Source organism: Tenrec ecaudatus, chromosome 1 (genome assembly GCF_050624435.1).
Source record: "Tenrec ecaudatus isolate mTenEca1 chromosome 1, mTenEca1.hap1, whole genome shotgun sequence".
Taxonomy (NCBI): domain Eukaryota; kingdom Metazoa; phylum Chordata; class Mammalia; order Afrosoricida; family Tenrecidae; genus Tenrec; species Tenrec ecaudatus.
Genome location: NC_134530.1, coordinates 40,143,673 through 40,169,037, shown reverse-complemented (window position 1 = coordinate 40,169,037; position 25,365 = coordinate 40,143,673). Strand labels below are relative to the sequence as shown.

The window sequence follows — 25,365 nt, the reverse complement described above, 5'->3', positions numbered from 1 at the left end:
GGACCAAGATCAGGACATGTCTATGATTAGATACAAGGGCTTACGAGATTGGTCCAGGGCCTTCTGACCTAAGCAGTCAGGGTCAAACTGATAAGGCATGACTCAACTATGCAACTTCCTGTACTGTCCCCAGTAAGGTGACCTCCATCCAGCACACACCTAGGGCTGGCCACAGAGGGGTGGAGCCGATCCACTCTCCAAGGCTTTGTGCCTGAGGGCAAGATGATCTACCCCAGGGTTACTGATCAGAAAGCAATCGAAGGAGGCTTAATCTATGTGGGGACCCTGCCGATGGATTTGGGGCTGTCACTGTCATCCGTACCCTTTTGCAAACCAGGGTGCTCAGAGGTTAAGCCCTAATCCACCTCCTCTGACTTCCTGGACCCACACTTCATGCGGTCCAGGTTCCTCTAGTTAATGGACGCTAGCTGTCCTTCCTTCTCATTCGGCGTCTTGCCCCGTCAGCAAATGAAGTCCTGACAGCTCCCTCCCACCAGCGAAGGTCAATGACTTTGAAGAGAGGAGCCTCTGGTGGGGTGATGCTTCCCAGACGGGCTGCAAGGTCAGCAGCGTGAACCGGCCAGTTCCTGGAGGGAGACCAAGGCGGCTTTCGACTCCCATGAAAGAGTTCCAACCAGTCTGCCCTGTGCTAACAGGTCACCAGGTGTCCGAATCAGCCCGTGGCAGCCAGTGCTGCTGCTGCTTCCCGGAGGCAGTGCTCCCCAGTCTAACTGCGAGGGCCTTCCAGCCTAGCTGTGCCCCTCGGGCCAGTATTTTTCAGAAGTAGGTCACCAGCTCCTTTCCCCTGAGCCGGCAAGCTCTGTGGAAGCGACACACAGAAAACGAAAGTCCTCACGACGTCATGACAGACGGATACAAGCTGGAAGTTGTCAAGGATTTCATTTTACTGGGTCCACAAGCAGGTCCATGGGAACACAGTTGGGACACGGAGGGAATCTGCCGCCAGCGCTCGCTGCAATGAGATGTCGCCTTGCGGGATCAGATGCGTGTGGCCGCCTCAGAAGCTCGAGAAAGCTGGACTTTGAGGAAGAGAGACTAAGGAACTGATGCATCCCACCTGCGGCGTTCACCAAAAACACGAAGGACACGCCGGACCTCCAGCCAAAGGAACAAACCCAGAGCACACCTTGGAAGCTAACGTTTCAGGTTCAAATAAAGGTCAGCCACTACAATGTCTGGATAAATCAGAAGAGTCTTTATTCGGTTATAACAGGACTGCTGGAATCTACACGCGATTCTTTGATTGCAGTCAGTCCCGAGTGGACATTCCAGCCCCTCTTTCCAGGTAAGAACTCATGTAGCCTTCCTTTCGTGCTTAAGCAAGCATGGACCGACGCAGAAAGCACAATTAACGTTACTATTCTTTCGTTAGTGAGCGTTGCAGGGTCCAACATCGATGATAACATCCTGGTTAATCAAATAAGGATAGGACTATCCTGGTTACAACCTCAAAAGGAGCAGTCATGTTCATGACAATGCTCTGATCTGAGAGCGAAGAGTGCATTCTAAAGCCGGCCGCTAGCGGGACTCTGAGATGGGAGAGCGGGGTCTGCAGGTCGATCGGCCAGGGGGAGTTGCAGGGGCGAGTGCTAGCGTCTCACTGGGATGGCCAGCGTGTCTCCGCTACGGCGCACCAGCCATCAGAGAAGCCCACCCCGGAGACCGCCTCGTGCTGGTAGAGGGTCAGCGAAAGGGGGAAGACCGATTGACACCGCGCGTTTCGGGCCGTGGTTGCATTCTGTCGAGTGTCAGCGAGCAGCTGTGTCTCGCCTGCGTGGCGGGCGCGTCTGGGTCCCCCGCGTCGGGCCTCGGTGCGCTCGTGGCGGAGGCCGGCCCGGGCCCGGAGACCCGGCTCGGACTACAAGTCCCAGCAGGCAGCGGGGCGGCGCGGCCCGCGCACGTGGAGCCGCAGTCGGCGGGGCGGAGCTAGGCGGCGCGCACACCCCGCCTGCGACAGCGTCCGAGCGAGCGAGGGAGCGAGCGAGTGCGCGCGCCGGCCGGCCGCCCCTCTCCCAGGTGCCGCGGTCCGCTTCCCGGCCGCCCCGCCCCGCCCCGGCCCCGGCCCGCGCCCCCGCGGCTGGGTAGCGCAGCGCGGAGGCCAGCGATGAGCGGGAGGCGCCGGCATGAGCGCAGGTGAGTGCCGAGCCCGGGCCTGCCAGCCGGGAGCCCGCACGGACCCGGCCTGCTCCAGATCGCACCTGCAGCAGAGTGACACGTCCACCTTGGGGGCTCGGGCGAGCGGAGCGGCCCGCGGGGCGGGCGGACGGACGGCTGGGTCTCCGGCCCAGCACCCCCCCACCCCCCCAGTCTCAGGAATTGGCTCCCAGAGCCTTCCCCTGGGAGCCCGGATTCTCGGGGCCGGTGCCCTCCGGCCCGCCTTCCCCAGCCCGGCTGCCGTGAGAGAGAGCGCTCCGGCGCAGGTGCAAGAGCGAATTGGGAGCCTGGCGTGGGGGACGGCCACCGCCCACCGGACTCTGGTCCTTAGTGACTGTTCAGGTAGGGCCGGTGGAGGCAAGAGGCAGGGAGGCCGCTGCAGCCGGGGGCATCTGGGGCTCCCTCCCTCCGGGCAGGTGCCCCTCGTGGCCAGATGGATGATCTTTATCACAGGCGAGTCTTGGGGCACCATCACTCCATCCCTTGGGCCCCAGGCTCCCAGAGGAACCTTGTCATCACCCAGAGCTAAGGACCACACCCTCCAAGCACCCTTTTCTGGCCCGAGTGGAATGTGAATGAGGTCTCCGGGTGTGGTGCCACAACCTGCCCAAAAGCTCCACTGGCAGAAAGGCCTGCCAAGTGCCCCCATCAAGATAACAGCCAAAGAAATAGGAAGGAGCAGTCCCCTCCTCACACCAGGGGCCACGATGAGTCAGAACCCGCTGGGCAGCAGCTGTGGGTGTGTGCTGGCTGCGAATGAGGCCCATGGCTCAGCCACACAGACCTGAGACCTCAGCCATAGGCCCCCCCAAGGCTGACCCTGCTCTGCAGTCCCCATCTCCCCCCACATCCCACCCTTCTCAGGGAAAGGGAGGAGGACTGGGGGAAGCTGGCTGCCTGGTTCACAGATAAGAGCGATTGGATGCTATTGATAGATCTTCATGCCCTCCCCACTTCCCGCTCCGCCTGGTCGGTCCCAGGGCAACCATGAAGAGAGGAGGCCACACTGCTGCCCTGGGCTGCTGCCAGGTCACCAGCAGGAAGCCCAGCTTCCACGGGAAGCCAGAGGTTCCCAAATGGCTTTGACTCCAACCCCTCCAGGATCATTCTCCCCTCTGTGCACTGTCATTCCAAACCAAACCAAGCCCCCTGAAACAGAGTCCATTGGCGGCCCTATAGAACAGAGCAGAACTGCTCCTTTAGGGTCCCAGAGGCAGCTTCACCCTAAAGGAGTGCCATCCCCCATCCTTCGCTTGGGGCGGGTGGGGGTGCTCTGCGGACCAGCTAAGAGGAATGGGACCCTCAGAGCTCCCATGTCTGGCTGCTTCTGAACATCACAGCCTGGTCCTCAGCTTCCCCAACTGTGAAGTGGAGCTAATAAAGCTCCCCTTCCTCAGATGGTGGCGGGTGAAGGGTCGCTGAGTCAGTGCTTCTAACACTGCATCCGAGGTGCTGCCAGGTCAGAGGTCAGTTGCTCCAAAGTTCTCCAACACAGCAACGCCTGCTGGGGTGCCTGAGCCAGGGTGCTGTTGGGGAGCCTGCGATGTGCACAGAAAAAAGTGTGGACACCCGAGTTTTGAAAGTGTGGACACTCGAGTTTCGGCAGGTGTCAGGTGGGAAAGGTGCCTTTACTTGGGCCCGTGGCTGAGACGTCCTCCCTCTTGCCCCTCTCCCTTCCCTCTCCAAGCTTGACTGGGCAGTGATAGCTGTAGGGTAGGCCCAAGAGAGAACCTTCCAGAGTGAACACTGGGGGAGCGAGTGATGGAGGGGGCCCAGTAAGCAGCTCCTGGGCCCCTCTGCACTTCCCATCAGGCAAGGGGTGGGTACAGTGACTCCTAGCAGTGTCACCCTCACGCAGTTATGGCAGCAGAGGGGTGGGCAGCCACCCTTTGATTCCGTGGTGCCTGAGCCCGCCCTGCTTGGGAGGCGCTGTGAGCAGGACGGTGAGGCCCCAGGTGAGCTCCGTAGGGAGCGTGTGGAATCCGTGGGTGTGGTGAGCAGAGAAGCTAAGAGACAAGTCCATGCGCACCTGCCCCTCCAAAGCTCTGTCCTCACTTGCAAAATGGGGAGAGAAGCCAGATGAGTAGACTGGTTCCTCTCCCGGGGCAAGCCCAAGCCACTGGCCTGCAGGGCCACAGGCCCGGCAGTTGTACCCTGGGTGCAGGGGGAGTGGTGGCACCGGCCAGGAGAGCCTGAGAAGTGGGTCGCAGCAGAAACCACACCTCCTTGGCAGCCCAGCCTGCATCCGCCCATGGGGCCTGGCTGCTGCTCAGGCTGCCCTGGGATTTTCACTCTGCAGGTTGGACAGGGAAGCCCGGAGAAGCTAAGGCCTTGCCTTATAAAACACAGACGATGCAGTAACTAAAGGCATGGACTCAGGAGCCAGGCTACCACCCGCTGGCCCGGGGGGCCTCCGGCAACTTACCTAACCTCTCTGGCCCTTGGTTTTCTAATCTGCAAAACAAGGATTAAAAAGGGTACCCACTTCCTGGGGTTGTGGGGAGTAAGACATGGAAAACTGGGCCTGGCTGGAAATAAACCCCCCATAGCCCAAGGGACCCCTGCTTTCCATCATGGGAGCCCCCCTAGAACAGCCCCAATGGCCACAGACTGCCCACCGTGCCCCACTCTAAGGAGCAGGTCTCCAGTCAGGCAAAAGCCTCTGGCAAAAAAAAGACACGGGGACTCCAGGGTCCACAGGCCTGGCAGACTGAAAGAGGAGCTCGTTGATGGCAAAGAACCGGAGACGCCAGCGCACCACGCTGTGTCAGTGGTCGTAAGTGGCCATTGCCCCATTGGCTCCTGCTTGTCCATGGACCAACATCAGGAAGGGAGGGAAGCCATGCTCCTGCCCTGACAGGACTTGCTTGGGGCTGGGCTAGCACCAGGGGAGACCAACTGGTGTCCACAGTGCCCCACAGCTCCGGAGTCCCGGGCTGGGTGCCCCTGCACACAGGGGGCAACTCAGACCTAGGTGGCCTGACCCACCTGTCTGGAGGCTACATTCCCTCCAGTTAGTGGCTGTAGTAAGAGTGTGAGAGAATGTGTAACCGTGTGTGTGAAATGATGGGAGTCAGCGTGGGGGAGGTATGTCTGTACACATGAGGGTGAATGCGGTGAGATGGTGTGTGTGGCGGGATATGTGAATTGTAAGAGTGTGTGAGAATGTGTAACTATGCGCGTGTGTGCAATGGTGTGTGTGTGTGTGTGTGAGGTGGTATGTCTATATTGGGTGGTGTTGGGGTGTGAATTGTATAAGTGTGAGAACTGTGGATGTGCGTGCAATGGTATGTGAGGTCGTGTGTTTGTATATGTGTGTGAATGGGGTGAGATGCCATCACACTGACCTCATGGAGTATTCCTCGCATGCAGTGCCGAAGGCAGAGCCCACAGTTTTGTGTGGAACTTGTTTAAGAGCGAGAATGTGCAAATGTGCATGTCAGAGTGTGTGAAATGGTGTGTGTGTGTAGTGGTATGTCTGTGTGTGTGAATGTGGTGAGACGGTGTGTGTGTGTGTTGAGATGCCCCTGATTCCAAGCTCTCCCTGAAGGAGTGAACCCACCATTAGTTTCTACACCGGCCCAGTGGACGAGGGAGGGGCTGGCCATCCGGTGGGGATCTGGCTGTTCGAGGCTTGAGGCTTCAGGAGGGGCAGGCCTGTCCTCTGGCAGTGTGGGAGGGCGGGTCGTGCCCCTCTGAGCCACAGCCCCCTGCTGTGTAAATGGTCCCCTCGTGGCTGAGAGGGTCACGTGAGGCCTTGGGGCTTTGCTGGCTCCTATCTCCCAGGAAATCCCTGGCGGATTCTCTGCTCTTGTTATCATTGTGACTGCTGCAATTACTGTTGCCTCGGGTGTGAGAAGATGCAAGCTAGGGAGCAGAGAGGGCAGGCTGCCAGGTCTGAGGGCTCACATGATGGCCCCAAGTCGCAGGAGTCCCCAGGCGGGGCCTCGAGGTCCACAGCAGAAGGCTGGGCCAGCCAGTCTGCTGTGCTCCTCCCACCTGCTTGCTGTGTGACCCCTGAGCGTCCTTGTCTCCTGCGAAAAGGATGCCCATCACACTGACCTCACAGAGTTGGAGCAGCGCTTCTCAACCTGTGGGTTGAGACCCCTTTAGGGGTCGAACAACCCTTTCACAGGGGTCACCCAATTCATAAGAGTAGCAAAGTGACAGTGATGAAGTAGCAAGGAAAATAAATTTGTGGTTGGGGGGCACCCCCACATGAGGAACTGCATCAAGGGTTGCAGCATAAGGAAGGTTGGGGACCACTGCATTAGAGTATTCCCTGAGTGCAGTGCCGGGGGCAGAGCCCCCCATTCAGGGGAGGAAGGGACCCCCGAAAGTCACCCTCCCTATACTGCATCATGCCCCGCCCCGCCCCCACTGGCTTCCCTGACCCCAGTGAGCTTTTCTGGAAATCCTCTGGAACCTGCAGCACGCTGCACCCACCTCTTGCTCAGCACTGGTCCAGCAGGCTTGGCGGGGGCACGGGCATCAGCATGCCTAGCAGGTGCTCCGGGGGCCAACCTTAGAGATGCTCTGACGGGAGGCTGTCTGAGGATGGGAGCAGTAGCCCCCTAGCCCACTGCAGAGTACCCTGTCTGTCTGTACACTGCACCAAGACCACCCCTGGTAAGAGACTAGGAGAAAGACACGTCCCCTCAATAGAGCTGTCAGCTGCTGTTCCCTGAGCCTCAGCTTCTCCCATCTGTGAAATGGGCACCCGATTAACTGTACAGGTGGGCCCTGGAAGCAGCTTCTCTCCCCAGGCTTGGAGGGGCTCTTCCTCTCCTGGCCACACCTCATGGCTGGGTCCCTCTACCTGTCCCCATTCTTCTTCTTTCAGGGTCCTTACAGGCTCCACAGCCATCTGCAGGCCTGACACTCATCTGTCCACTCTACTTCTAGCCTCTCCTTGGGCCAGATCTGGTCACAGGGGTGGGGGAAATATAAAGCCAGCTGGTATAAAGTGGGCTGGCGAGCACAGTTCTCGAAGCAGTTGAGTCACTGATGATGGAGCAGCGTACCCCACTTGGGGCCCACACTCAGCAGAGATCATCAGATATAGCAGGAGCCAGCAGCAGCGGCCAGATGCAAGATGTGGGGACCTCAGACAAGCATGTAAGATGACCGTGTCCCTCTGTCCACAGACAGCAGCCCCCTCGTGGGCAACCCACCCGCCAGCTATGGGACCCTGATGATAGAGACATCTGTCGATCCCCTCAGCTCCTCAGTTTCATCCATGGTATGTTTGGGGGGGCGGGGGGAGCAGAATACCCCGGCCCACCCTAGCAACCTGGCTGCCTTCTCCCACCTTGCCCCTCACTGGCCTTCTCTTGCCGGCTGGCCTGCCTTCACAGAGGCTCAGCGGCTACTGTGGCCATCCATGGAGGGCCGTGGGCTACCATGCCGTGGTCTGGCTGATGGCCGGGATCCCTTTGCTGCTGTTCCGGTGGAAGCCGGGGTGGGGCGTGCGGCTCCGGCTCCAGCCGTGCACCCTGGCCCGCGCCGAAACACTCGTCATCGAAACAAGAGACCGAGAGGTGAGGCTCTGGGAGGACATTCTCTCTGGGCCTTGGCCTTCCCCTCTGAGCAGTGGGCATACAGGTGGTGGATCTGGAGGAAGCTGCCCAGCACCCTGCTGTGTACCTTCCCCAGGGCCTCCCAGGCTGGGGGCTCCCCCAGGACTGAGCCCACACTCCTGTGTTCCAGGATAGTTCCTGGCAGCTCCATACTGTCCAGGTGCAGACGGAGGCCCTCAGTGAGGCCAGGTGAGAGCCCGTTGCCCCCTCCCAGAAGCCCCTGCTTCCCCTTTCCTCCCTCTAAAGGCCCTGAGCTTAGTAGCCCCAACTTCCAGGGTGGGTGGGTGGGTGATTGTGGGGCAGAGAGGTGCTAAGAAAGCTTCCAAGTAACACACCCCAACCCGCACCCAGCTACCTCCCCAGCCTGGACCCAATGCAGCCAGAAGACGGCCGGAGCCAAGCGGCCGTGGGAGCAGAACCAGAATATACGTGGCAGGACACCACTCAGCTCCACCAGAAGGAGGAGGGGGTCAGTAGCCCACCAGCTGACTGCTGGACAAGCCCCCACCCCTCTGGACCTCAGTCTCACCTGTGTACAAGGCGGGGGTGGGCCCCATATTCTCTGAGCACCTTCTGGAATGCTGTCTAACCTTGGCTTCACCCCCAGCCTCATCCCATGACACTGGTCTCTCTCATTCCCCCTCTCCGTGGGCACACACCTGCCCGCCTTCCCCCACCCAGACGTGTGTGCTGAGGTACTACCTCTTCCGGGGCCAGCGCTATGTCTGGACTGACACCCAGCAAGCCTTCTGCCAAGTCAGGTAGGGTCAGGGCAGAGCCATGCAGGCATCCTGGGTGGGAGCAAAGCTCTGGCCTCTGCACGGGGGACCTTGGGCTGTCTCTGCCTTGCCCAGCCTCGGTCCACAGCAGGAGCCAAGCCTGCCCCGAGGGTGGGCTCCAAGGTGGGGCAGCGAGTTTGAGCCACAGCCTCTGCCCCAGGTAGTCCTGCTCGGTGCATGAGAGTGTGATTTGGGACCAGGTGGCGGGCTGAGTCTAGTTCATTCTCTCTCCACGCCTAAGCTCCTCATGGGGGTTAGCTCCCCACATGCCCCTGAGTCTTGGGGTGGCCCAGGAAACAGCTAGGGACGAGAGGTGGGGAGAGAAGCAGCCAGCAAAGCGCCTGGAGTTTGGTCCCAGTTGGAGCAAGCACCTCTGGTTCCCTCACCTGAGGGGGGGGGCAAAGGTGGGTTCTCGAGTCCCACATCACCCACCCTCACCGATGGTAGGTCCCTTAAGTCTTCCGCACTGTGGGCTTTCCCAGCATACACCCTAACACACAGACCAGGGCCTGCAGGGACTGCGGTGTCAAGGAGGCCAGGGCCCCTCTGCCGTGCCGTAGGAACAGCAGCCAAAGCCCCAATGTTTGTCCCTGGCTGGGTCCCAGGCCCTGCCTAGAGAGCATGAAGTGGTGCTTGATATTCACTCAGCTGCCCAGGGGCTTGCCGCTGCCCTGCCCGACACGGGACTGTGGCACGTGCCTGAGTCATCCTCCTGGGCTCTTGTCCCTGTAATGCTCTCAGCAGCAGCTCAGTCTCCGTGCTTGCTTTCCCCGGGAGGGAGGGGGGGGTGAGGCTCAGAAGAATTAAAAAGAAAGTGAACCCCAGAGTTAGCGGGTGGCCTGCTTTCCCCCTCACCTGACGTGTCACGTGGCAGAAGTGACCAGAAGGTCTGGAGGGCCTGAGCACAGTGGGGCTACAGGGCACCTCCCCCATGGCCTACACAAGTGTCCCTGACACTCACCCCACAGCCTCCTGGACCAGGGCCGCACCTGTGATGACATCCACATCTCGCGCTGTGGACTCAGCCTCCAGGACCGCACTGTGAGGTGGGTGCTACCCCCAACCTGCCCGCCCTGGTGTGGCCTTCTCGTCTCCTGCCTTCTCCGGGCCTTGGCTTCTCCAGCTATAAAACAGGGAACCCGAACCTCCCTGCAAGGTCCAGCCGCCTGGCAATGTGACCACTGCCTTTGTTACAGGAAGGCTGTCTTCGGCCCCAACGTGATCAGTGTTCCAGTCAAGTCCTATCTCCAGCTGCTGGTGGACGAGGTAGGGTGCCTAGGCCTCACCCCAGCTGGGCACGCCTGGCTTTCTCAGTGGTGATGCAGCAGCCCAGCTTGGCTGGCAAGAAGCCAGGCCTCGGAACTGGTGGTTCTAGCTGGGCCAGGCCTGGGCTGGAGGTTAGGATTGAATGGGGGCCTTAGGGGGCTGGGAACAAGCCCACCCTGCCTGAGCATCTGATGTGTACCAGAAGACGGGTCCCTGGGCATGGTCAGCCGCCTTTGTTGTCCAGCAGCCCGGGGGGAGGGAGGGGTGAGGGCTAGACTCTGTTCCCCTCTGAGGAAGCTGAGCTTGGTAGAGTGGTTGGAATATGCTGGAACAATGGGCAGGGGAGGGGGGGAGGGGGAGCTGCCAAAGCAGATACCTTCACTTCATCCTGGTCTGTGGGCAAAGTACAAAGTTTCCTTGCCAGGAGGGGACTCAGTAGTCTTCTGAGAAGGGGGCTACTGGGACTGAGTGAAACAGGAGCGCCCCATCCCTCTGACCAGGACACGGGCCCTAAACCCCAGTGTGCTGTTGCTATGGGCTTGGGTGTCAGGCAGGTGGCTCACCCTTGTGCCTGAGTGGTCACTGCTGGGTGACAGTTGGGACATGTAGTGGTGGCACCATCATTGTCAGTGTCCCCAACACCTGGAGAAGATGGGGCTCAAGCGACAACTGGCCGGGTCAAGTCTGACTAGGAGACTGTTTGGGATCAGGTCCTGGCTAGAGTCCTCTGGAGCTGCCAGGCCTCTGCACCCATGAGCCTCTGACTGGGCTTCCCCGACGGCGTGGTCCTGATGTGTTCCCTGCACCCCGCTCCCCTTGCAGGTACTGAACCCGTACTACGGGCTGCAGGCCTTCAGCATTGCGCTGTGGCTAGCCGACCACTACTACGGGTACGCCCTGTGCATCTTCATCGTCTCCACCATCTCCATTGGCCTGTCACTGTACAAAACTAGAAAGGTGGGTGGGGTGAAGTGGGGTGGGGTAAGACGAGGCAGGAGGTGGCTTCGGGGACAGGTGAGTCCCCAAGGACCTCCACCCACCCCTCCCTTGTCCCACAGCAAAGTCAGACCCTGAGGGACATGGTCAAGCTGTCTGTGCAGGTGTGCGTGTCCCGGCCAGGAGGAGGTAAGAACTGGGCGGAGGCGGGACAGCGGGGGTGCCATTGGTGGCCGGCCTGCACTGAGGCTCCTCCTTCCCCCAGAGGTGGACTGGGTGGACTCGAGCGATCTGGTGCCCGGAGACTGCCTGGTGCTGCCCCAGGAGGGGGGGCTGCTGCCCTGCGATGCCGCCCTGGTGGCGGGCGAGTGTGTGGTCAACGAGAGCGCTCTCACAGGTCAGCCCGGCCCCCTCTGCCCAGAGCCCTCTGCTTGGCCGCAGAAGCTCGCGTTTGCCTGCCGCCTTCGCCTCGCGTTGCTTAACTTCCCGCGGTGGATAGTCCCGGGGAGCAGGTATACTGTGTGTGCGCATGTCTGCGGCGAAGGAGTTGCCCTGCGCCCCGGACCACCCCCTCCTCCCTTCACGGATGGGGTGTGAGGTGCTCCATCAGGCTCTGCGCCTCTGTTCCGCCCCGTGTGCCCGCTGCCTCCTCCAACCATTCTGGTGCCCGGGGACAGTGTGTTGGGACGACGGCAGCCCCTCCGTTTGCGTGCTCGAGGCCCGGGAGGGTGGGAGGCTCGGGGCAGAGCCTGTGGGAGTGGATGAGGTCGGTGTGACTCAAAGGGGCTGCATCCTGGCCTGCCTCACCTGTCACAACCCTGCTGCTGCCGCCGCCGCCGCAGGGTGGGACTGCGGGGCAGGATGTGTGTGTGTGGGGGGGTGCTTTACAGAGGTGAATCTTCCCCGTCTTTAGCGGTTTCAATTAGCAAATGAAGTCGTGGTGTTCATTATAGTAATCCCAACAAGAGAAAGTTTTCCAGACCCACTACCCCCCCCCCCAGCACAAGTGTGCCCACATTTTTTGTGACCACCCTTCCCACCTCCCACCCCTAGAGGTGTTCCCTGGTGACCGGCTGGCACGTGGCCTTGCAAGATTGCCGCCCTATGTCCTCCCTGGGCCTCACCTTCCCTGTCTGGAATAGCACTGGTTTAGCTAGTGAGGAGAGCTCCCAGAGACAGGGCTTACGAAGCGGTCCCAGCCAGTCGGCCCTTCCGTTCCCATTGGCAGGAGTGAGGGGCATGGAGCCCCTCTCCCCAGGCCTCACACTTTGTCCCTCCCAGGAGAGAGTGTTCCGGTCCTGAAGACGGCCCTGCCGGCCGGCCCAGGGCCCTACAGCCCAGAGACCCACCGGCGGCACACACTTTTTTGTGGGACTTGCATCTTGCAGGCCCGGGCTTACGGAGGACCCCATGTCCTGGCAGTGGTGACACGCACAGGTAGGAGCCAGGCTCACAAGCACAATGCTCAGCTAAACACCCACAGGAGAGGTGGCAGGCCCAGGGCCCCACACCCAGCCCAGCTGCTGACCCGCCTGGGACCTGGGTAAATGTCATTGCTCCTTGGGCCTCGGTTTCCCCATCGGTACTAAGGAGACTGGGCAAGCATTTAAGCTAGAGTGGATGGGCAAGGGGTGTGGCAAGCAGGAGAGCCTGCCTCTCTTGAGGAGAGCAGTCACTCCCAGCAGGCTCCTGCCACCTGGGCATGGGACCCAGTGTCCCCACCCAGCTCTAGTGGCTTGCTCTGCCTCAGTTTCCCTGGCTCCTTCCCAGGGTTCTGCACGGCTAAAGGGAGCCTGGTGAGCTCGATCTTGCATCCCCGGCCCCTGAACTTCAAGTTCTACAGGCATAGCATGAAGTTTGTGGCTGCCCTCTCCGTCCTGGGTGAGTATCCCATGCACCCCATGCTGCCAGTGACCCCACTGCCCGGCCTGGTCCCACTCAGTCCCTGCTCTGTGTCCCCAGCTCTCCTGGGCACCGCCTACAGCATCTTCATCCTCCACCACAACCAGGTCTGTCTCAAGGGGCCTGTGAAGCGGGGGTGGTTGGGTGCTGCCCCGGCCCGGCCGGTGGCACTCATGGCGCCTCCTGCCAGGTGCCACTGAAGGAGATTGTGATCCGGGCTCTGGATCTGGTGACCGTGGTGGTCCCGCCCGCCCTGCCGGCTGCCATGACGGTGTGTACGCTGTATGCCCAGAGCCGCCTGCGAAAGCAGGGCATCTTCTGCATCCACCCGATGCGCATCAACCTGGGCGGCAAGCTGCACTTGGTGTGTTTTGACAAGGTGGGCGCTGCAGCATGGGCAGTCGGGGCGGGGACCCATAGGCTGCCCTCGTTGACTGAGAATCTGCTGGGTGCCATGCTCTGTCCCAAGGTGGGGACACTCACGGGATCCCGCCAAGCCCCCACGTACAGCCAGATGCTATGTCCACAGCCATTTCTTGTTTGATCAGAGAACACCACCGAGGGACTGCAGCTGGCCACTGCCACGCTCAGTGCGCCAGGGTGCTGAAGGGAGGGAGCGGGGACTGGTCAAGTAGTCGGTGGGGGGCCCCAAGAGATGACTGCTCCAAGCAGAGGCTGCTCTGGGAGCCGTGGGACAGGTGGGATAGCTGCACCTGAGAGGCCCTGGCTGGGGACAGAGACAGGCAGGCTACTCCTGGACCCACCGGGAGCTTTCACACAGGAGTGGCTGCCGTGCTGGCGAAGGGCTCCTGGTATAAGTGGACAGCTGAAGTGCACTGGGAAAAGGCACTCATTCATTCTCTCCCTCCTTCATTCGTGGAACGCTCCCCATCTCTGGAGCAAGTTTCCCTCCAGCTCCCAGACACCTCCAGGAGGGAGTGAAGTCAGGCCTGGGGGGCGGGGAGAGCAAGGGGAGCCGGCAGAAAGTGTCCTGTCCTAGGCCAGCTGGGGCTCTCAGGCAAGGCTCCTAACCAGGCTCCCCGCCACCCTGCCTCCGCTGCAGACGGGGACCCTCACAGAGGACGGCTTGGACGTGATGGGTGTGGTGCCCCTGAAGGGGCAGGTGTTCCTGCCGCTGGTCCCAGAGCCCCGTCACCTGCCCGTGGGGCCCCTGCTCCGAGCATTGGCCACCTGCCACACCCTCAGCCAGCTCCAAGACACCCTAATGGGCGACCCCATGGACCTCAAGATGGTGGAGTCTACAGGCTGGGTGAGGAGGTCAAGTGCCTCAGCTCAGCCCCACCCCACCCTCTGGGCAGCTAGGCCCTCAGCAAGCTGACCTTGCCTTCCTTTCAGGTCTCCCCAGGAAGGTTTCCTGCTTCCCAGGAGGAAAGCAGGCTGGGGCAGATAGGGAGTCAGGGGTCCGAGTCACCCCACCAGGGACAAGGCCAGAGTTTAGACACTGTCTTCCCCATCCCAGAGCCCAAGTCCTTCACTTCTGCACTGCCCTGCCTCCACAAGTCTAGCTCGAATCTCTCCTGCTGTCTCTTCTGGCCAACCATCTCTGCCTGTTTCCCAGGTCCTGGAGGAGGCACCGGCAGAAGACAGGGCCTTGGACACCCAGGTTTTGGCGGTGATGAGACCCCTGCTTGGGGTGTCCCAGCTGCAGGGAGCGGTAAGCCAAGGGGGGCTGGGGCTAGGGCCGAAGGGCCGGCTCTCTACAGCACCTCAGTGGTCTCTCTACCCACAGGAGCGCCCAGTGCCCGTCAGCATCCTCTGCCGCTTCCCTTTCTCGTCCACCCTGCAGCGCATGGACGTGGTGGTGACCTGGCCAGGGGCCACACAGCCCGAGGCTTACGTCAAGGGCTCCCCGGAGCTGGTGGCAGGCCTCTGCAGACCTGAGACAGGTGACTACTCCGGCATTGGCGTGCAGGGGCAGGGCCCCAGCCTCAAGCCTCCTCCTGCTCACTTGCGCCTCTCCCTGCCAGTGCCCGCCAACTTTGCCCAGATACTGCAGAGCCACACAGCTGCCGGCTATCGCGTGGTGGCGCTCGCCGGCAAGCCCCTGCCTATGGTTCCTGACCTGGGGGCAGCTCAGCAGCTGACGAGGTGGGCCCTAGGCAGTGCCCCTGCCCCCTTGGAGGACTGGGTTGAAGGCCCAAGGGGCCATGGAGAGGACCTCTGACCTGGGGCTGCCCATCCATCCCCCAGGGACACTGTGGAGCAGGAGCTGAGCCTCCTGGGACTGCTGGTAATGAGGAACCTACTGAAGCCACAGAGCACGCCAGTGATCCAGGCTCTACGGAGGACCCGCATCCGCACTGTCATGGTCACAGGTACTGAGCAGGCAGGCCCTTCCCCCTCTACTGGATGGGAGCCTCACAGCATCCCTCATTTAACAGATGAGGCCGTGGAGCCCAGGCTTGGTGTCAGATGGCCCGGGGTCTAGCCTGGCTACTCGCCAGCTGTGTTGTCACCTTCGGGGTCCCACTGTCCATCTCTGAGAACCAGGAACAATGGTGCCAGCCTCAAAGGTTGCGACCGGTTTGTGGAGCCAGTAAAGGTCCTGTGGCCGAGCCGCACAGTAGAGCGCAGGCGGTCACGGGCACCCCCTTTCAGGAGACTCACACAGCAGGGACTTGTCTGTGCACTGGCATCCCGGCCTGGTTCTTCTGAAGCCCGTTGGCACCTGCTTTTATACACAAGGAGCCAGGCGGCCAGGGGCATGGGTAACTTGCCCAGCTTGTGAGTGGTGGCCTGTCACGCCTTGAAGGGTCAGGGTAAGGACCCTGACCTTGCCCCATGCTCCCCAGGGGACAACCTGCAGACCGCAGTCACTGTGGCCCGGGGCTGTGGCATGGTAGGACCCCAGGAGCGGCTGGTCATCGTGCATGCCGTGCCCCCTGAGCGGGGCCAGCCTGCCTCTCTGGAGTTCTTGCCTGTGGAGACCTCTGCAGCCATGAATGGGGCTAAGGTGAGGCTGCCCGAGTCCCCAGCCCCACCCCTCTGCCACCCACCTGGTCCCACCTCACCAGTGTGGGTAGGGGATCTAAACTGAACGTCCTGGGCCCCCAGGACCCTGTGCAGGCCGAAAGCTACACCCTGGAGCCAGACCTCCGCTCCCGCCACCTGGCACTCAGTGGGGCCACCTTCAGCATCCTACTGAAGCACTTCCCCAAGCTGCTGCCCAAGGTAGGGTGGCCGGCCCCTCCCAGCTCAGCCGAGGCCTCCTCTTAACTTGTCCTTGGTGGCCGCCTCATTCCCTCCCCTCCCTGTGCCAGGTCCTGGTCCAGGGCACTGTCTTTGCCCGCATGGCCCCTGAGCAGAAGACCCAGCTGGTGTGCGAGCTGCAGAAGCTGCAGTGAGTGCTGTGGGCAGGCCTGTGGGGGGCAGGGCGGGGGCAAGCCTGTCCGAGTGAGCTTGCCCACAAATCCGGGTGGAGGAGAGCGGCCATCACCAGGCAGGCACTCCTCAGTGTGCTGCAAACAACCCCAGCACCTATGCACTGAGCGCCTAAAGCCCGAGAGCGTGGGAGAGCAAGGCCAAGGTGCCTGAGCAGGACTGTTTCTGGTTGGGATCTTGGTGGGAGCAGATTATCAGGCCTTTCCTTCTTCAATATCTCTGGGTGGATTTGAACTGCCCGCTTTGATTCCTTGGTGGGGGTTTGGAACCCCAGCCTGCCCCATGTGCAGGGTGGAGCTTTGCTCCTCAGGGTCAGAGCTCCAGGCCATGGGCACCCCAGCCTCCATGACACAGGAATGCAGGAATCCCTTCCCAGCAAACCTGGGAGCCAGCCGCTAAAGAGGGGCGGAGTCACATACCCAAAACCAGGGGGAGACCTGGGCCCCACCTGCCTGCCCCTCCCTGCCAGGTACTGTGTGGGCATGTGCGGGGATGGCGCCAACGACTGCGGGGCCCTGAAGGCAGCCGACGTGGGCATCTCGCTCTCTCAGGCTGAGGCCTCCGTGGTCTCATCCTTCACCTCGAGCCTGGCCAGTATCGAGTGTGTGCCCAAGGTCATCAGGTGAGGTGGCGGGGCTGGCAGGCGGGGGCTCTGGGGCATCAGCCGAGCTGGCCCCTAACACCCATGCCCCTGCCGCAGGGAAGGCCGGTGCTCTCTCGACACGTCGTTCAGCGTCTTCAAGTACATGGCTCTGTACAGCCTGACCCAGTTCATCTCTGTCCTGATCCTCTACACGGTGAGGGCCAGCTAGCAGGGCAGGGGGGCAAGCCCTCGAGATGAGGCTACATGAGGTGAGGGGAGCACCAAGCACCCAGCTCACGGCTGAGTCCATTCCGACTCCCAGTCACCCTCCAGGATAGGGTGGATCCACCCCAAGAGGATCCCGAGGCTGTAAATCTTTATGAGAGCCAACTGCCAAGTCTTTCTCTCGCAGAGCAGCTAGCAGTTTGAACTCCCAACCTTTTGGTCAGCAGTCAAGTGCTTAATCAACTGCCCCCTCCCCCCTTGGTTCATTCTGACACAATAGGTCCCCCCAAATGGGAGCCACTGTCGTATGCTGAACTTTAGTCCCTGTTCTTGGGAGAGTTATCTGCAGGGGAGACGGAGGCAGAGCCCAGGCAGGGGTGAGGCAGCCGGGAATCCAGGAGGGGCAGGACACTGGGTTGGGTCTTTTCTCCCCTGCCCCGCTCCCCCAGAATGAGGTGATGCCAGGGGCCCTGCAGCTCCTGTTCTTGATTCCCACCCTGCCCACGGAGAATCCAGGCACTTCCTCCAAGGCAGGAGCCCTCACAAGCTAAACTAAGGCCCAACTCTCAGGCTGAGCTGCCCCTCCCCCATCAGGCCGAGTTCCTGAGGGCAGGGGACCTACCCCTTGGTACTGAGTATCCCTCGGCCAGCAGCCAGGCCTTCTCCCTGCCCTCCAGGGCTGTGAGGAGTCTCCCAGAAGGCCGGGATATGTTTCCCACACCAGACTTGGGGCTCGCCTCCTCAGACTGGGTCAGGTGGGAGGAGGACCAGAGCAACGCAGGAGGGGAGGCCTGGCCAGGGCCAAGAATGACAACCTCAGCCCCGCTGCCTGCAGGTCAACACCAACCTGAGCGACATGCAGTTCCTGGCCATCGACCTGGGCATCACCACCACGGTGGCCGTGCTCATGAGCCGCACGGGGCCGGCGCTGGTGCTGGGCCGGGCGCGGCCACCGGGGGCCCTGCTCAGCGTGCCCGTGCTGGGCAGCCTTCTGCTACAGGTGGCCCTGATGGCTGGCATCCAGTTGGGAGGCTACTTCATGACTGTGGCCCAGCCCTGGTGAGTAGGGCCTTGCCCAGGTCGCCCCCCACCTCACCCCCGCATCCCCACTGTCCCCCCTGCCTCGCCCCTCCCACTGCGCTTACACCCCACCCCCTGTGCCCAGGTTCGTGCCTCTGAACAGGACCGTGCCCGCTCCAGACAACTTGCCCAACTATGAGAACACGGTGGTCTTCTCCCTGTCCAGCTTCCAGTACCTCATCCTGGCCGCCGCCATGTCCAAGGGGGCACCCTTCCGCCGGCCGCTCTACACCAACGGTGCTGGGTGTGGGGGGCAGGGCTGCCAGGCATACTGGGGAAGGGGTTGGGGCGTGGGGGGCAGGCTGGGGGGCGGCTTGTGCTGCGGGTGTGTCCCGCTGGCCTGATGGATTCCCCTCCCCGCCCCCAGTGCCCTTCCTGGTGCTGCTAGCCGCGCTGGGCTCCGTCCTGGTGGGCCTCATCCTGGTCCCCGGCCTCCTGCAGGGCCCGCTGGCGCTCCGGAACATCACCGACACCTGCTTCAAGCTGCTGCTGCTGGGTCTGGTGGCCTTCCACTTGGTGGGGGCCTTCCTGCTGGAGGTGGGGCCCGGGCAGGGACAGGGCGGGGCGGGACGGGACGGGGCGGGGCTCTGCCGCGGGCCCTGCACAGCCTTCTGCCCCCGCAGAGCGTGCTGGACCAGTGCCTCCCCTCCTGCCGGCGGCGGCTCCGGCCCAAGCGGGCCTCCAAGAAGCGCTTCAGGCGGCTGGAGCGGGAGCTGGCCGAGCAGCCCTGGCCGCCGCCGCCCGCCCGCGCCGGGAGGTAGTGCAGGCCCCGCCGCCGCCCGGAACACTGGACTTCCGGCCTTCGCGCCACCCACGGGACTCGCCCTCCAGGGACGCCACCACCTCCTGCGGTCCTGCTGCCCGCAGGCTAGCCGGCCTGGCTGTCCCTGCCCCCAGCCCGGGGACGCACGGACTGTTTTTGCCCCTCGGTTTAAACCAGTCCACGTACAGACAGCAGCCCCCTCTCAGCTGCTGCCCGTGTAGCAAATAAAGTCGTGTTATTTTCTGGCTCAGCGCACGTGCCCCGTACCTGGGCCCCGAGCCTGTTGCTCCCTTGATGCTGTGGGGTGGGTTCCCACCAAGGGCACACCATCTGCCCTCCGAGCTTCCAGGTTACACAGGACAGTTCCCTCTCGGCCTGCGTTTCCTGGTCTATGGGATGACTTGCCCTGGTTGCTGTTCACAGGCCCGCGTTCAGCTGACCTGTAACCCTACCACCCCCACTGGGGAGAGATGGGCCGGCTTTCTCCAGAAAAATGGCCAGCCTTGGAAACCCAGCGGTGGAATCCTCTGCCCACAGGGTTGCTGTCGAGTCAGTCGATAACAGTGGCAAAGGGTTCTAGGGGTTATTTGTGCCCATTTTACAGATGGGAAAACTGAGGCATGGAAGTCACACAAGGAGGGAGAGTTGAGTCTGATTCCCTTTGACTCCAGCGTCCACACTCAGCCCTGAGGAGTGAAAATGCTTGTCACAGCTATGTGCTCACCGAATGTCAGGGCCCAGTAAGCAAGGCACTGGAGCGGTCCCCGCCTTTTCTACCTTCACCACCCCACACTCTGGGATACTCTGGTGGCCTAGTTCCTGCCTCCGATGAAAATCAGGACTCAGCCCACATCTCCCAGCCAGAACCCCAGGCACCGACCCCTGGGGAAGGGTAGGATCCCCCTGACCTCATATGTTTATACACACACGCACACTGGCCAAGCCCCACTTCTTGGGAAATGCTGCCCAGTAGTCTGTCTCATCTTCTGGGCGGAGGGGAACAGGGAAGGGCTGATCACTGCCCCTAAAGTGCCCTTAGCTCCTCGGTGGGGGGGGGGGGCGGTGTACTGAGTGCCATGGCCTGCCAAGAACCCTGAGGAGTCTCCAGCCACCATCAATTCAGAGCTGCTGATGCAGCTTAAGGGGAGGCTGCAGGGGCCTGGGTTCAAATCCCTGCCCTGTCCTTAGCTGATGGCTCAGTGTCAGGCAGTCGAGTGCCAGGCACGTGAACTGAACACGTGCTCTGCCTGGGAGCTGCTCAGAACCTAGCCCAAGGGCCTGGCTGCAGGGAGCCAAACCAAGGAGCAAGTGGGAGCAGAGCATGGAAGGGAGGTGGGTGAAGGGCCAGCCTGGGTAGGATGGGGGTCTGGAGCTCTCTGCAGAGGCCAGCTGCCCATGGAAGGGTACAAAGCAGGCCAGGTGATGGTGGGAGATGCTGGAACATGCCAAGGCCCAGGGGCTGGAGCAGAGTGGGTTGGAGTGCACAGGGCAGGGCAGAAGGTGGCTTAGGGTTTCCCGGGAGAGCAGCCAGGCACAGGGCCACTCTGAGGACAGCCTGGCCATGATGGGGTAAAGGGCACCCAGTCAAATCAAGGTGAGCAGGCTGCTGGCCCACAGGGAAATGTGCAAGGTCTCTGGGCCCTGCACCTTGTGATCTGGGGTACCAGCCCCACAACCAAATAGGTCCAATGGGCAGTTGTGTAATTGATAGGTAAATTAAAGAGACATCAGACAAGACAAAGCATGCCAGCGCTCACCTTGGCCACCATGCTTCCAGGAACCAGGTACGCACAGAGAGAATATAGTTCCAACAGAGGCTTATATACTCTAAGGGTGTGCAAGCCCTCCTAGTTACAAGTAACCACATATGCAACAAAGTGGGCTAACCCAAAAAGGCCCCTGAATGCATTGGAGGAGTAACCTAACACCAGGGGCAGGTAAGGGGAGTGGTTATCGTCAGAGCCTAGAGAGCAATAGCAGGAGTCTGCTCCTTGAGCTAAAGCTGCCGCTACATAGCAATCGGCCATGTGCTTGTAAGAGGGAACTTTAAGGGAGCACTACTTGGGGAGGATATCGTGGGAACATTATTAATTATGAAAATGTGATTGGGACTGTCTCCAACTCCAGGGTGAAAGCCTCCCTCCACCCGAGAAACCCAGCCTGCCGGGCTTCTTAATAGATGACAAAAAGAATTCATCCATGTGCACTCTCTCCCGTTCTCTGCTTCCCACATTGTGAGTCAGGTAAGGAGCAGGGAGGAGGACTTCTCAGAGGAAGTAGGCTTGGAAATGAGGCTGGGGCCAGTGCAGAAAAGAGGCAGAGTTGGAGCCTGGACTAGGAAGCAGGCCTGAACCTAAGAACACAACCACACCCAAACCATCAGGAATTCGGATGGCTGATGGGCCTATGTGTTTCAGAGTGGAACTGAGTTTCCAATGACAGAATGCTAGGCCTTTCTTCCTGGGTGCTTTTGGGTGGGTTCAGATTGCACACCTTTTGTGAGCACTTCACCGTTCATACCACGCAGGAACAATAGTGGCCTGGGAGGCCTTGTCCCGAGGCCTCGGCCTGCCTGCCGCCCGTGGGGCCGCACGCTGACTCGCTGGTCGGAGAGGGCACCTTGAGGTGCCAGCATGGCTTCTTGTCAGGTGACTTCGAGTCAGCCCCGACCCATCGTGTCCCTGTGCACAGCAGAAGGACACACTGCACGGCCCTGCGCCGTCCTCACAAAGGTTCCTCTGCCTGAGCTGGTGGAAGCAGCCCCTGTGCCAGTCCATCTTGCCAGCCTCTTTTCACTGCCCTCCACGCCACTTTACCAAGCAGAAGGTCCTTCTCCAGGGGCTGGTGCCTCTGATACCATGTCCAAAGTATGTAAGGCGAAGTCTCGCCTCCTGAGGAGCACTCTGGCCTGACTTCTTCCGAGTCAGATCGGTTTGTCCTTTTAGTGTGGCTAGACTAGACGCTTGCGTTCAAAGCACCAGCTCCAGTGGATGGCTCAGTCAGCTCGGGGGGAGATTCTTGGGTCAGCTTCGGTAGCTTGGACACCCCTCAGATCCTTGGTGGTCCTCCCTGGGTCTGTGCTGCTCCTCGTAACGTAGAAGGAATTGGGCTGAGGACTCCCTGACATCGAGCCGCTTCATAACAGTAAAACCCCGCTACCCCACAGGATTGCATCCACCAGAAAATGGGTCAGGAGTCCCACACACTGGGACCCCGTGCCCAGCAGAGCGAAACGGCCCGGTCCTGCACCCTCCTCAGTGGTTCTAAGTTTGAGCCCATCCTTGCAGCCACCGTGTCCATCCATCCCATTGAGGGCCTTCCTCTTTCTCACTGCCCGCTCCCCGCTTGACCAAGCCTGATGCGCGCCCCTCCAGAGACTGATCTCGCCTAATAATACACTTGTGGGGACACTAAGGGCCTAGATGCTTAGAGACCCACAATACATGTATGGTAAATAGATACCATTCAATTGGACAGCACCGCCGAGCCCAAACACCTCCCAGAGAAGGTCCTCGTTGCCATGTCAGTGCCTCAAGAGAGCACCAGAGCAGGTTACAGAGACAGCCACCCAGATAGCACGGCCATGCCTCTCCTACAACAGCCCGCCTCTCCAAGCTCGTGCACTTGAGAGTTCTCCCAAAGAACCCCTTGCCAAAGGCCAACCCATCATTAACAAGCTGCTTCCTAAGCTACGGTGCCGCCCTCTCCTGGCAGCCTGCCCGTGTTGTAGTTGCTTCCTGCCACCGGAATGTCACAGCCCAGCATCATGAAACCTTTCCCCAGGTGGAGACCCAGAGGCTTAAGCCAGTATGTCGGGCTGCTACTTGAAAACCAGCGGCCGCTCCTCCTAAGAAAGGTGAAGCTTTCTACTTCCCACAGAGTTCAAGAGCTACCATCTGGGAACCCCACAGGGGCGGGTCTACTTCGGCCTAGAGGAGTGGCCTCTGGCAGTGGTTTGGCTTTGGTTTGTGGTCCTAGATCTGACAGGTTAGGAGGAAGAGCCAGTTGTTCCTCCCAAATGTCAGCTCCTGGCCCAGGAGCGACGGAGCCCGATCAATAATCCAGCTGAATTTATTTACAAACTCATCCTGGAAGACTCCTAGGGACCCTGTAGGACAGAGGAGAACTGCCCCTGTGGCTTCCCAAGACTGTCACTCAACGAGAGCAGAACGCCTCATCTTTCTCCCTGGTTTCCACCTGCTGACCTTTCAGATCACAGCCAACCACCACCACGCCGCTCCTTGTCAGGTTACATGCAGGTGGGCCGTCATTCCGGCAGTCCACGATGGGCCACATAGGCATAGGCAGCCACCAGGGATCATAAAAAATGTTACAGAGCCCCCCAGCTACCATGATCCGAATTCTACCTTGCAGGGCTGGATAGGACAGAGGCTGTACACTGGTACATATGAGGGCTGGAGGCACAGGGAATCCAGGGTGGATGATACCTTCAGGACCAAGGGTGTGAGGGACAATGCTGGGAGAGTGGAGGGTGAGTGGGTTGGAAAGGGGGAACTGATTACAAGGATCCACATGTGACCTCTTCCCTGGGAGAGGGACAGCAGAGAAGGGGGGAAGGGAGACTCCGGATAGGGCAAGATATGACAAAATAACGATGTATAAATTACTAAGGGCACATGAGGGACGGGGGAAAGGGGAGGGAGGGGGAAAAAAAAGAGGACCTGATGCAAGGGGCTTAAGTGGAGAGCAAATGCCTTGAGAATGATTGGGGCAGGGAATGTATGGATGTGCTTTATACAATTGATGTATGTATATGTATGGATTGTGATAAGAGTTGTATGAGTCCCTAATAAAATGTAAAAAAAGAAAAGAGGAGAAAAAAATGATTAGGGCAAAGACTGTACAGATGTGCTTTATACAATTGATGTATGTATATGTATGAACTGTGATAAGAATTGTATGAGCCCCAATAAATGGTTAAAAAAAATTTTTTTTTAATGTTACAGAGAGATTCTACCAGTTTCCACTGGTGCATTCCAGGCTGGTGGCTCGCTCCTCCCACAGGCAGAGCAAACGTTGAAAGGCCAGGGCTTTCCCCCATCAACCACACGCAGGCTGAAAAGGCCAGGGGGTTAATGAGCATCGGAAGCCAGCGCTTTGCTGAGTCAACAACAGCTGCGAGAATGATTCTCTGGCTGTCCACTACCGAATGTTGACCACTAGAAATCTCCGAGCCCTGAAGAGGAGGCCCTGGGGTTGAAAGGCATCCGAAATACAGGGGAGCTCCTCAAAGCTGAGTGTCCCGGAAAGATTCCGGTGGTGGAAAGCTTTCCCTTTTCACACTGTGATGGCTGCGTGCGGGAGGACACAGAGCACATCCCACAGGCAGAGCCACAGGGAAAGAAAGAAAAGATCAAAGCGGATGGCAGCTACGGGACTCGCTCTTAAGCAGGAGGGTGGCGAAGGCAAAGGTAAAGAAGGTCAAAGGGCAGCGCAAGAGGACAGCATAGATTATAATATTGAAATGTTCAAAGACTCGGAATTGGAACGCTAAAGAAGAAAGACGTGCTCAGCATATCTCAAGTCGAAAGAACTGGAGGGGGTGGGGGCTCAATCCTGGAATTGAGATGTTGAAAGAGTCCTTGGGCTAAACATTGGCTGATGCAAGAAGCTTCCAAAGATCGAAGAAACAGACGGACCCGCTGTATCAAAAAGAATTGGTTTGGAAGGACCGACAGAGAGTGGTGTTACCAGGAGGGTGGAGGGAGGTGGGGGAGAAAGGGGAAAATGATCACAGGGGGACAGACAGCAGAAAAGTGGGTGAAGGGAGACATCGGCCAGTGTAAGACATGGAAGAATAATAACAATTTATAAATTATCAAGGGTTCATGAGAGAGGGAGAGTGGTGGGGGGAATGAGGAGCTGATATCAAGAGCTCAAGCAGAAAAAATGTTTTGAGAATGATGATGGCAACAAATGTACAAATGTGCTTGGCACAGTGGGTGGATGGATGCATGGATTGTGACAAGAGCTGTATGAGCCCCCAATAAAGTAATTTTTTAAAAAGAAGAATTGGTTTGGAAAACTGATTGTGAGAGCAATTGTATAATTTATGTGATTAAACTATGGAATAATTGCTATATGTATTCAAAATAAAGAAAAAACGAACTGGTTAGCATCCAGCCATTCAAGAGGGAGCATAGCACTTCTTCCAAGAATGCGCCTCCTCCAGAGTGCACTCTGTGCCTGCTGTCAGGAGAGACCAATCCCCGGAACAAGAGGAAGACCCTCCATGAGGCGGTGGGCACAGTGGTGACAACAGTGGCTCCAAGCGTGGCCACGGTGACGTGGAGCAGGAAGGGGCCGTGTTTCCTTCTGTTGTCCACGGGGTCGCTGTGAAGCAGAGCCCACTGATGTCACCTCACAGCCACAGCACGCTATTGTTTAACTTGAAGGTGTCCCCGGGGAACCGATGACTTCATAGTCCCAAAGGAAACCTACCTGCGGATGGGGTGGACCGCGCCATCTCAAGTCCATAGATACAGGCATCTTGTCTTCCCGTCCGTCAGAACGAGTTTGTCAGGGGACACAATCCAATCTATTTGCAAAGGAGAAAATGGGGCACAGCTCAGTTAAGCCCTGGAGCTTCACTTGGAGCTTAGAGGGACCCTGATTTCCCACTGGCCGGACCTGGACGTCCATCCCTGGCATGTC

At 59.7% G+C, this 25,365-nt stretch overlaps 1 protein-coding gene across 7 annotated transcripts; it reads left to right on the top strand.

Moving 5' to 3' along the window:
- The first annotated feature begins 1,982 nt into the window (after nt 1-1,982).
- Nucleotides 1,983-24,382, top strand: ATP13A2 (ATPase cation transporting 13A2). 7 transcript variants are annotated; one of them, XM_075551171.1, is made up of 30 exons: nt 1,984-2,154; nt 7,323-7,417; nt 7,533-7,715; nt 7,885-7,943; nt 8,106-8,223; nt 8,436-8,515; nt 9,502-9,579; nt 9,730-9,799; nt 10,622-10,756; nt 10,858-10,924; nt 11,001-11,132; nt 12,017-12,172; nt 12,506-12,616; nt 12,698-12,744; nt 12,828-13,016; nt 13,701-13,907; nt 14,217-14,312; nt 14,388-14,544; nt 14,626-14,746; nt 14,849-14,973; nt 15,451-15,611; nt 15,713-15,829; nt 15,919-15,998; nt 16,509-16,661; nt 16,740-16,836; nt 17,683-17,906; nt 18,013-18,164; nt 18,295-18,464; nt 20,818-20,933; nt 23,658-24,382. In XM_075551171.1, the coding sequence occupies exons 1-29, from the start codon at nt 2,145-2,147 to the stop codon at nt 20,926-20,928; spliced, it is 3,501 nt and encodes a 1,166-aa protein (XP_075407286.1). In that variant the 5' UTR covers nt 1,984-2,144; the 3' UTR covers nt 20,929-20,933; nt 23,658-24,382. The 7 variants fall into 7 exon arrangements, with proteins under 7 accessions (XP_075407257.1, XP_075407249.1, XP_075407275.1 ...); XM_075551142.1 differs by lacking the exons at nt 20,818-20,933; nt 23,658-24,382 and adding an exon at nt 18,551-18,941 and having other exon boundaries at nt 1,983-2,154; nt 14,445-14,544; nt 18,369-18,464; XM_075551134.1 differs by lacking the exons at nt 20,818-20,933; nt 23,658-24,382 and adding an exon at nt 18,551-18,941 and having other exon boundaries at nt 1,983-2,154; nt 15,725-15,829; nt 18,369-18,464.
- The last annotated feature ends 983 nt before the right edge of the window (nt 24,383-25,365 follow it).

Bases quoted from the DNA above. Each gene is read 5' to 3' on its own strand.
- ATP13A2 (XM_075551125.1), top strand. The intron at 7,418-7,532 runs GTATGTTTGGGG...CTGCCTTCACAG, and splicing joins GCTCCTCAGTTTCATCCATG to AGGCTCAGCGGCTACTGTGG. The intron at 11,133-12,016 runs GTCAGCCCGGCC...TGTCCCTCCCAG, and splicing joins CAACGAGAGCGCTCTCACAG to GAGAGAGTGTTCCGGTCCTG.